The sequence below is a fragment of the Cucurbita maxima genome, unplaced genomic scaffold (genome assembly GCF_002738345.1).
Source record: "Cucurbita maxima cultivar Rimu unplaced genomic scaffold, Cmax_1.0 Cma_Scf00117, whole genome shotgun sequence".
Lineage (NCBI taxonomy): Eukaryota > Viridiplantae > Streptophyta > Magnoliopsida > Cucurbitales > Cucurbitaceae > Cucurbita > Cucurbita maxima.
The window spans coordinates 184,080-196,534 of record NW_019272133.1 but is presented as its reverse complement, the minus strand read 5'-3'; the positions used below and the strand labels follow the sequence as shown (position 1 = coordinate 196,534).

General features: G+C 38.1%; 1 protein-coding gene across 1 annotated transcript; it reads left to right on the top strand.

The window, feature by feature from the left end:
• The first annotated feature begins 618 nt into the window (after window positions 1–618).
• LOC111473380 (basic form of pathogenesis-related protein 1-like) lies at window positions 619–4,523 on the top strand. Its single transcript, XM_023118921.1, has 2 exons — window positions 619–687; window positions 4,008–4,523. Exons 1-2 carry the CDS (start codon window positions 619–621, stop codon window positions 4,521–4,523), a joined length of 585 nt encoding a protein of 194 aa, XP_022974689.1.
• The last annotated feature ends 7,932 nt before the right edge of the window (window positions 4,524–12,455 follow it).

The following is a 12,455-nucleotide window of genomic DNA, read 5'->3' as shown; positions in this document are numbered from 1 at the left end:
AAGAGTTGACAATGCCTCGACATAGTGGGAGGGTTATAACTCAACCTGATCGTTACTTGGGTTTCGCAGAAACTCAAGTCATCATACCTGATGATGGCGTTGAGGATGCATTGACCTATAAACAGGCAATGAATGATGAAGATAGAGATCAGTGGATCAAAGCCATGAATCTTGAAATGGAGTCAATGTACTTCAATTCAGTATGGGAACTTGTAGATCAACCAGATGGGGTAAAACCTATTAGTTGCAAATGGATCTATAAGAGAAAACGAGACCAAACCGGTAAGGTACAAACCTTTAAAGCTCGTCTTGTAGAAAAGGGTTATACCCAAAGAGAGGGGGTGGACTATGTAGAAACCTTCTCTCCGGTTGCTATGCTTAAATTGATTAGAATACTCTTGTCTATTGCCACATTTTATGATTATTAAATTTGGCAAATGGATGATAAGACAGTCTTTCTAAACGGAAATCTTGAAGAGAGTATCTATATGGCTCTACCAAATGGGTTCATTGAACAGGATCACAAACATAGGGTCTGCAAGCTTAAAAGATCCATTTATGGGTTGAAGCAAGCATCTCGATCCTGGAATATAAAGTTTGATACCGCGATCAAATCTTATGGCTTTAAACAGAATGTTGACAAACCTTGTGTTTATAAAAGGATTGTCAACTAGCTTTCCTAGTGTTGTACGTTGACGATATTCTACTCATTGGGAATGATGTGGGACTTCTGACTGACATTAAGCATTGGCTAGCAACACAATTCCAAATGAAAGATTTGGGAGAGGCTCAGTTTGTTCTTGGAATCCAAATTGTTCGGAATCGTAAGAACAAAACACTAGCATTGTCTCAGGCATCGTATATCGACAAAATGTTGATTCGATATAAGATGTAGAACTCCAAGAAAGGATTATTACCTTTCAGGCATGGAGTTCATTTGTTGAAGGAACAAAGTCCTAAGACACCTTAAGAAATTGAGAATATGAGACACATTCCCTATGCATCAGCAGTCGGTAGTTTGATGTATGCCATGCTATGTACCCAACCTGGCATATGCTATGCTGTGGGAATTGTCAGCAGATATCAGTCCAATCCAGGACGTGCTCATTGGACTGCCGTTAAGAATATAATCAAGTATCTTAGGACACCGAGGGACTATATGCGAATGTACGGTGCTAAGGATCTGATCCTTACACGGTACACTAACTCAGATTTTTAGACTGATGTAGATTCGAGGAAATCGACATCAGGATCTGTCTTCACTTTGAACGAAGGAGCAATAATATGGCGAAGCGTAAAGCAAGGTTGCATTTCTGATTCCACCATGGAGGCTGAGTATGTTGCTGCTTGTGAAGCAGCGAAAGAATCTGTATGGCTTAGAAAGTTCTTAACTGATTTGGAAGTCGTTCCAAATATGCATCTTCCCGTCACTCTTTATTGTGATAACAGTGGAGCAGTTGCAAATTCGAAAGAACCAAGAAGCCATAAGCGAAGAAAACATATTGAGCGCAAATATCATCTCATAAGGGAGATTGTGCAACGAGGAGATGTGATCGTCACACAGATAGTTTCGGAGCACAACATTGCTGATCCATTTACAAAGCCTCTCACGGCTAAAGTGTTTGAAGGGCACCTAGTGAATCTAGGACTACGAGTTATGTAATCTAGGGAAAGTGGGAGAAAAGGCATGAGTATTTGATGCCCTAGTTTATTGTATTTATGTCTCTCTCTACTCAACGTTATAAAACCCCACTGGAGTTTTAGTCCAAGTGGGTGTTTGTTGGGTTTTATGTCCTAAAACTCATAGTTTGTAAACAAAGACATATTCTATTTTCAATAAATTTATTACTGATGTTTATTCAGTAAAGATTGTTATTGAATAAAGTGAACTTTACGATCATTAATCTAAATCCAATAAACTAATAACACTTTGACTATAGTATGATTACTTGAACTATATGTAGAGTCTCTCTTCATATATGCTAAATCCCTCCCAAGTTTAGTCACTAACCGGATTCAACAATTCTGTTCTAAGGACGGAGGATAGTGGAGAAGACACTAGTGGTGGATCGAAACCGGTTCGTGAGGAAAAAAGAATTTGAACTACAAAAGGTTAGTATTCAAATTCATTAAGTTTTAATACTTATGAACATGCTAGTTATTTACTATAATTGATGTTCTAAAAGTGCCAAAGATCCAAATTGCTTCTGCATGTGTTATATTAGCACCATCAGTGGGCATTACACTCAGATAGTGTGAAGGAGCTCGTTGCAGCTTGGATGTGCTAGAGTGCCCTGCAAGGCTAATTCTCAGTTTGTTGTTTGCAATTATGATCCTCCTAGTAACTAGATTGGGGAAAGGCCTTATGGTTCTTCTTTGTATATTGGGGAATCTCCACAATAATATGATATTGTATACTTTTCTCCCCTAAATGGAGAATGAATGCAATCATGAATTTCTACAATTTTATGATATTGTCTACTTTTCTACCCAAAATTGCAAAAATAAATGGAGAAAATTAACGAGTTTTAGAAATCATATCTTCACAATGGTACGATATTGTCCTCTTTTCTATCCAAAATTGCATAAATAAATGGAGATTTACCGAGATTTAGAAATCACTCGTCTCCACAATGGTATGATCTTTGTTGGATGAATGTCCCACCTCAGCTAATTTAGGGAATGATCGTGGGTTCATAATCAGAAAATACTATCTCCATCGGGGTGAGGCCTTTTGGGAAGCGCAAAGCAAAGCGATGAGAGCTTATGTTCAAAGTGGACAATATCATACCATTGTGGAGAGTCGTGTTCGTCTAACATGGTATCAGAGCCACGCCCTAAACTTAACCATGTCAATAGAATTCTCAAATGTCGAACAAAGAACTCCAAAAGAAAAAAGAAAAAGAAAAGAAGTCGAGGAGAAGTGTTGGATGAAAGTCCAACTCGGCGAATTTAGGGAACGATCATGGGTCCATTGAGGTGAACTCAAAGTGGACAATATCTTCCTAATGGTATGATATTAAGTGCTTTCTTACCAATACTGCAAAAATAAATGGAGAATTACCAAGTTTTAGGAACCATCCATCTCTACACTGATATGATACTGTCTAGTTTGAGATTAAGTACTTTCTGCTTGTTGTCCTGTGAGATTATTCCTTGCTTATAGATTCATGATCATTCTCTTAACAATTTTACACACGGAGAATAGCTCCCAGAATAGCTGTCAAATGTCGTTTGAAGTCAACGGGAATAAATGCCCGCGGCGGAGATGCGAAAAACCAGTCACGATGTTTCGGCATCGAAATCGGGAGACCCACGACGGCAATTACCTCTGCTGCACATAAGTCAATAGTAATTAAAATATACTATTACTCGAGAGGTAGAAGGTTTTATTTCATCCATGACTATATGTTTTAAGTTACGGTTACTTTTAGAAAAAGGAAAAAGAAATACAAAAATTCACAACTCAATTAGTAGTAAATATTTTTAATCTAAAATTCTTTTTATATAATAAACCCAATCTAAATAGGTTATAAAATTTTTAGGTTAAATTAGTTCATTTCGTTTACTCAAAATTTTAATAAAATATTAACATTATTTATTTATTTTTGAACATTTAATTAACCAATTCAATTTTAATACATATTTTAAAAAATTGGAGGAGAATAACTAAATAAAATTATGAAACTAAATAAAACAATAAATATATACCTACAAGTAAAAATGTATCTTTTAAGATTAACCATAATCGGGTGGATTAAGTTTCATTAATCCTAAAAAAAGAAATCATAAACTAGCTAAATCTAGAAAATTTTCATTTAATTGAAGCTAATCGAAACAAAAATCTAGCTCGTAATTAAACATGGAAGCGAGAATGAATTTATTCTCTTTGAATTCCCAAGCATGACATAATTAGTTCATAATTCATGGTTTTACCCATCACATTCCATATTAAGTTTTCCATCTCTATATAAATCATTCCCTCATTCTCAATCTTCATCTCATCTCTCATCGGAATTATGTGGACTCAAACCCTTCGGATCATGGCCGCTTTCATGGTCACTTTCATTTTCCTCCTCGCCCTAACCAAAGCTCAAAACGCCCCCGGTGACTACCTCGCGCTTCACAACCGAGCTCGAGCCGAGGTCGGCGTCGGGCCCATGCAATGGAGCAACACCGTGGCCGCGTACGCTCAAGCCTATGCGGAAAAAAGAAAGGGTGACTGCGCCATGATTCACTCGACCGGGCCGTACGGGGAAAACATAGCCGCGGGCTACTACCCTGAGTTCACCGGGGCGGATGCAGTGAAGCTGTGGGCGAACGAGAAGCCGCTGTATGATCATGCATCGAATAAATGCGTGGGTGGTGAATGTGGGCACTACACTCAGATGGTGTGGCGGAGCTCGGTGCGGCTGGGATGTGCTAGAGTGCCTTGCAAGGCTAATTCTCAGTTTGTTGTTTGCAATTATGATCCTCCAGGCAACTATATTGGGGAAAAGCCTTATGATTCTTGGGTGGTATGAAGAGATTTGGTTTTAAAATTTTTATGAATATTAATAAAGTTTGTGAGAGAATCATGAATTTATTTATTGAAATAAAACTACGATATTGTCTACAATAGTATTATATTGTCTAGAGCATAAACTCTTGTTGCTGTGTTTTGACTTCCTTACTTATAAACTCATGATCATAGAGTCTCCCCTCTCATTAAGTACACCACATAGAGCCACATTTGAAGCCTATAGATTACCTATGATCATAGAGACTCCCCTCGAACAAAATACACCATAGAGCCTCCCTCGAACAAAATACACCATAGTGCCTCCCCTTAAGTCGATGGATTTCTAAAAGAAACTCCCGTTAATCGAGACTCGACTTCTTTCTTCGGAGACCTTGAACAAAATACGAAATTTGTTCGACACTTTTAACTACGATTTTTAGGCTTACAACTTTTTCGTTCGACATACCTAAGTTAAGTTCATAGTTTGATACCATGTAACTAATCACGAATCTCTATAATGTTATATGATATTTGTCAACTTTGAACATAATATCATGGGTTTGCTTCGAGCTCCCACAAGAAGTCATGTTAATGAAAATGTATTCTTTAGTTATAAATCTATGATCATTTCCGAACAGTCTTCAACACTGAGAGCATCAGCCACCAGCCAATTGTTGTTCCAAGTCACCCGGAAGAAATGCCCTCGGCGGAGATGCGGAAAACCAGTTTAAGGTGTTTTCAGCCCCCAAATCGAGAGAACCACGACGACGGAGATTAACTCCGCTGCAGTATGATACCCACACAGGAGACGAAGACTCACTGCCACAACCTTTCGCCGTTTACCAGCTCTGAATATGGAGACCAACGGGGCCGGAGTGACTAAAGGACACCCGACGCTCAAAAGGCGACCATTTTTTTTCTTACTTTACTTATTGGCACTCCATTCGTCTTTTTCTCGGCTTCGTGGGAAAAAAAACAATAATAATAAATAATCAAAATGGTAAAATCAAAGAAATGCCTGTTTTAGTTGAATTACTGAAATTCCCTTTTATCGAAATACTGAAATACTGAAATTTGATAGGTACTGTGATCATTGGGCAATGCTCATGGAAAACTTCTTTAGTACTGGGTTTGGTGGAGAATGTGATTCCTGCACCAATATGACACATTGTTTTAACCGATACCAAGAAGAAGCACATTGATGATCATAAATTGAAAGATTTCAAAGCAAAGAATTATCTATTTCAAGCATTAGAACGTTCGATCTTGGAGACAACCCTCAACAAGGATACAAAAACTCAATTCATCATACCTGATGATGGCGTTGAGGATCCATTGACTTATAAACAGGCAATGAATGATGAAGATAGAGATCTGTGGATCAAAGCCATGAATCTTGAAATGGAGTCAATGTACTTCAATTCAGTCTGGGAACTTGTAGATCAACCAGATGGGGTAAAACCTATTGGTTGCAAATGGATCTATAAGAGGAAACGAGACCAAACCGGTAAGGTACAAACCTTTAAAGCTCGTATTGTAGAAAAGGGTTATACCCAAAGAGAGGGGGTGGACTATGAAGAAACCTTCTCTCCTGTTGCTATGCTTAAATCGATTAGAATACTCTTGTCTATTGCCACATTTTATGGTTATGAAATTTGGCAAATGGATGTCAAGATAGCCTTTCTAAAGGGCAATCTTGAAGAGAGTATCTATATTGCTCAACCAGATGGGTTCATTAAACAAGATCACAAGCATAGGGTTTGCAAGCTTAAAAGATCCATTTATGGGTTGAAGCAAGCATCTCGATCCTGGAATATAAAGTTTGATACCGCGATCAAATCTTATGGCTCGAAACAGAATGTTGACGAACCTTGTGTTTATAAAGGATAGTCAACTCTATAGTACTTTCTTAGTGTTATACGTTGACGATATTCTACTCATTGGGAATGATGTGGGATTTCTGACTGACATTAAGCATTGGCTAGCGACACAATTCCAAATGAAAGATTTGGGAGAGGCTCAGGTTGTTCTTGGAATCCAAATTGTTCATAATCGCAAGAACAAAACACTAGCATTGTCTTAGGCATCGTATACGACAAAATGTTGATTCGATATAAAATGTAGGACTCCAAGAAAGGATTTTTACCTTTCCGGCATGGAGTTTATTTGTCGAAGGAACAAAGTCATAAGACACCTCAAGAAATTATGGATATGAGACACATTCCCTATGCATCAACAGTCGGTAGTCTGATGTATGCCATACTATGTACCCGACCTGACATATGCTATGCTGTGGGAATTGTCAGTAGATATCAGTCCAATCCAGGACGCGTTCATTGGAATGCCGTTAAGAATATCCTCAAGTTTCTTAGGAAAACGAGAGACTATATGCTAATGTACAGTGCAAAGGATCTGACCCTTACAAGGTACACTGACTCAGATTTTCAGACCGATGTAGATTCGAGGAAATCGACATCAGGATTTGTCTCACTCTGAACGGAGGAGCAATAATATGGAGAAGCATAAAGTAAGGTTGCATCGCTAATTCTACCATGGAGGCTGAGTATGTTGTTGCTTGTGAAGCAGCGAAAGAATCTGTACGGCTTATAAAGTTCTTAACTGATTTGGAAGTCGTTCCAAACATGCATCTTCCCATCACTCTTTATTGTGATAACAGTGGAGCATTTGCAAATTTGAAAGAACCAAGAAGCCATAACCGAAGAAAACATATTGAGCGCAAATATCATCTCATAAGGGAGATTGTGCAACGAGGAGATGTGATCATCACACAGATAGCTTTGGAGCACAACATTGCTGATCCATTTACAAAGCCTCTCACGGCTAAAGTGTTTGAAGGGCACCTAGTGAGTCTAGGACTACGAGTTATGTAATCTAGGGCAAGTGGGAGAAAAGGCAAGAGTATGTGATGATTATATAATTGTTATATAAAGCATGTTAGATGCCTGTTATAGGTTATTTTCAACGTCATAAAACGAGATACGTTAAAATCTATAATGAAAATAAGTGCATGCTCGCTTAAGGTTAAGAACCAAGCACAACCAATTTTAATAGTTAAAATAGGTCGATGTCTTGTAAAATTTTGCTTACAAGAAAGCTCACCTGGCACGATCTTGACTAAGGCTGGAGGTACTTAAGTTGACGGTTTACGGAACACCTACTACTTAGTGGGAGATCGGACCAATACTTGAGCTTAGTTAGCCCAGTTTTATGAGCATGCTTGAGTGATGTAAGTTCTGGAAAAATTACCTAGACTTAGGTTATATTTAATTAGCCGAAATATACCTAAGTAATGAGTATACCCAACCGTTTAAAATACTTAGTGGGAGGAAAAAAGTATATGAGATACATCGTTTTCCTTTTCACGCTCTCTGAAAAATTCACACCGTGAGATTCATGCTCGGCCTCGTGTCGCCCTGGGAGCGTCCTCCATTCGGAAGGTATTTGCATGAGTCAATAACAAGGTGAATAGAGAAAGTACTTATAGTAAGTGGAAGAAGGAAGTACATCAACACGTCCTATGGTCTCCACCACTTCGTTGCACCGTGAGATTCTCATGTTCTGCCTGCATGTTGCCCTAGAGCAACTACCCATTCGGAGGGTCGTAACATGGGAGTCGAAACAACGCAAACTCCAGAAATGGATACTATTTCTTAGGGCCATTCCCAACTTTGGCTTTTTCATTCAATAGCATTGTTGGGACCGATCTATGAGGCCTGAAATTGGTGGGTCACACTTGCGAAGAATTACTAAGAGTCAGTGTTTAAGTCAAGAATGTCTTCGTTTGGTGAATGAGTGATTGACTGCCCCTCGGTAGCAGTTGCTCTAACTCACTAAAGTATCGTTGCAAATTAATAATTTTTTTTGGTACATTATTACATTTACTAAAACTGATTGGATTAAACAGCATTAAGTCAAATCACTGATAGAATTTTCTTTATATCTCAGCATGACAAACTCAATAGTACAATTACTCGCTTTTGAGAAATCAAACCTGAACACAATACTGGTAATTGATGATTTAAGGTTTGTTTTAACTGAGGAATGTCCTCCAAAACCCAGCTCAAATGCAAACCGAACAGTTCGGGATGCGTATGACAGATGGATAAAGGCAAATGACAAAGCTAGAGTGTACATTCTAGCCAGTATATCTGATGTTTTGGCTAAGAAACACGATGTTATGGGTACTGCTAAAGAGATTATGGAATCTCTAAAAGGGATGTTTGGACAACCGTCCTTCTCCACTCGACATGAAGCCATAAAATACATTTACAACAGTCGTATGAAAGAATGGACCTCAGTTAGAGAACATGTACTGGACATGATGGTCCATTTCAATGTGGCAGAAGAAAATGAAGCTGTCATTGATGAGAAGAGTCAAGTCAGTTTTATCATGGAGTCTCTTTCGAAGAGCTTTCCGCACAAATGTGGTGATGAACAAAATAGAATATAACTTGACTGCTCTTCTCAATGAGGTACAGACTTATCAGTCCCTCTTAACGAACAAGGGACGTACAGGAGAAGCAAATGTTGCTATCTTCAAGAAATTACAATGAGTATCATCCTCCAAAAATAAGTTTGAACCTTCAACTTCTAAAAGTGTTTTGATGAAGAAGAAGGGTAAAGGGAAAAATAAGATTCCTACTAACCGCAAATACAAGGCTCAAAAGGCAGATAAAGGAAAATGTTTCCATTGCAACGAAAATGAGCACTGGAAGAGAAACTGCCCAAAATACCTTGTAGAGAAGAAAGCTAAAAAGACACAACAAGGTAAATATGATTTACTCGTTGTAGAAATATGTTTAGTAGAGTATGATAACTCAACTTGGATACTAGATTCAGGGGCCACTAATCATATTTGTTCTTTTTACCAGGAAACTAGCTCCTGGAGAATGCTTGCGGACGATGAGATAACACTCATGGTTGGAACAGGAGAAGTTGTCTCAGCAAGATCAGTAGGAAATTTAAAGTTATTTTTTGGAGATAGATTCATTATATTAGATAATGTATTTTTTGTTCCAAGAATGAAAAGAAATCTAATATCTATCTCTTGTTTATTAAAACAATTGTATAAAGTATCTTTTGAAATCAATGAAATGTTCATTTGCAAAAGAGGCATTCATATTTGTTCTACAAAACTAGAAAACAACTCATATATGTCAAAACTGAGCATAACAAAAGCTATTTTAAATACCGAGATGTTTAAAATAGTTGAAACTCAAAATAAACGACAAAAGATTTCTCCTAATACCTACCTTTGGCATTTAAGACTAGGCCACATTAATCTCAATAGGATTGAGAGATCGGTTAAAAGAGGACTTCTAAATAAGTTAGAAGACAACTCTTTACCTTCATGTGAGTCTTGTCTTGAGGGTAAAATGACTAAACGATCGTTTTCGAAAAAAGGTTATAGAGCCAAAGAAACCTTAGAACTCATGCATACAAATCTCTGTGGTCCAATGAATGTCAAAGCACGACGAGGATATGAATATTTCATCAGTTTTATTGATGATTATTCAAGGTATGACTATCTTTACCTAATGTTTCACAAGTTCGAAGCTCTTTAAAAATTCATTGAGTATAAGAGTGAGGTTGAGAATCTATTAGGTAAAACTATTAAAATACTTCGATTAGATCGAGGAGGAGAGTACATGGACTTAAGATTTCAGGACTATATGATAGAACATGGAATAAAGTCCCAACTCTCAGCCCCTGGTATGCCGGAACAAAATGATGTATTAGAAAGGAGAAATAAAAGTTTTTAGACATGATACGGTCTATGATGAGTTTCGCTCAATTACCCGATCCGTTTTGGGGATATGCAGTGGAGACTGCCACATACATTTTGAACATGGTTCCTACTAAGAGTGTTTTAGAAACACTTTATGAGTTATGGAAATGGGGTAAAGGTAATTTACGTCACTTCAGAATTTGGGGACGTCCAGCACATGTGTTGTTGCAAAACCTCAAGAAATTAGAACTTCGTTCAAAATTATGTCTATTCGTAGGATACCCCAAAGAGACGAAAGGTGGTTTGTTTTATGACCTTCAAGAAAATAGAGTGTTTGTATCAACAAACGCTACATTCTTAGAGGAAGACCACGTAAGAAATCATCAACCTTGCAGCAAACTAATATTAAGTGAGATTTCTAAAGAAGCTACTGATAATACAACAACAGTTGTTGATCAAGCTGGTCCTTCAACAAGAGTTGTTGATGGAAATGACACTTTTGGTCAATCCCATCCTTCTCAAGAGTTGACAATGCCTCGACGTAGTGGGAGGGTTATAACTCAACCTGATCGTTACTTGGGTTTCGCAGAAACTCAAGTCATCATACCTGATGATGGCGTTGAGGATGCATTGGCCTATAAACAGGCAATGAATGATGAGGATAGAGATCAGTGGATCAAAGCCATGAATCTTGAAATGGAGTCAATGTACTTCAATTCAGTCTGGGAACTTGTAGATCAACCAGATGGGGTAAAACCTATTAGTTGCAAATGGATCTATAAGAGGAAACAAGACCAAACCGTTAAGGTACAAACCTGTAAAGCTCGTCTTGTAGAAAAGGGTTATACCCAAAGAGAGGGGTTGGACTATGAAGAAACCTTCTCTCCTGTTGCTATGCTTAAATCAATTAGAATACTCTTGTCTATTGCCACATTTTATGATTATGAAATTTGGCAAATGGATGTCAAGATAGCCTTTCTAAAGGGCAATCTTGAAGAGAGTATCTATATTGCTCAACCAGATGGGTTCATTAAACAAGATCACAAGCATAGGGTTTGCAAGCTTAAAATATCCATTTATGGGTTGAGGCAAGCATCTCGATCCTGGAATATAAAGTTTGATACCGCGATCAAATCTTATGGCTTTAAACAGAATGTTGACGAACCTTGTGTTTATAAAAGGATTGTCAACTAGCTTTCCTAGTGTTATACGTTGACGATATTCTACTCATTGGGAATGATGTGGGATTTCTGACTGACATTAAGCATTGGCTAGCGACACAATTCCAAATGAAAGATTTGGGAGAGGCTCAGTTTGTTCTTGGAATCCAAATTGTTCGGAATCGTAAGAACAAAACACTAGCATTGTCTCAGGCATCGTATATCGACAAAATGTTAATTCGATATAAGATGTAGAACTCCAAGAAAGGATTATTACCTTTCAGGCATGGAGTTCATTTGTTGAAGGAATAAAGTCCTAAGACACCTTAAGAAATTGAGGATATGAGACACATTCCTTATGCATCAGCAGTCGGTAGTTTGATGTATGCCATGCTATGTACCCAACCTGACATATGCTATGCTGTGGGAATTGTCAGCAGATATCAGTCCAATCCAGGACGTGCTCATTGGACTGCCGTTAAGAATATAATCAAGTATCTTAGGAGAACGAGGGACTATATGCTAATGTACGGTGCTAAGGATCTGATCCTTACACGGTACACTAACTCAGATTTTTAGACTGATGTAAATTCGAGGAAATCGACATCAGGATCTGTCTTCACTTTGAACGAAGGAGCAATAATATGGCGAAGCATAAAGCAAGGTTGCATTTCTGATTCCACCATGGAGGCTGAGTATGTTGCTGCTTGTGAAGCAGCGAAAGAATCTGTATGGCTTAGAAAGTTCTTAACTGATTTGGAAGTGGTTCCAAATATGCATCTTCCCGTCACTCTTTATTGTGATAACAGTGGAGCAGTTGCAAATTCGAAAGAACCAAGAAGCCATAAGCGAGGAAAACATATTGAGCGCAAATATCATCTCATAAGGGAGATTGTGCAACGAGGAGATGTGATCGTCACACAGATAGTTTCGGTGCATAACATTGCTGATCCATTTACGAAGCCTCTCACGGCTAAAGTGTTTGAAGGGCACCTAGTGAGTCTAGGACTACGAGTTATGTAATCTAGGGCAAGTGGGAGAAAAG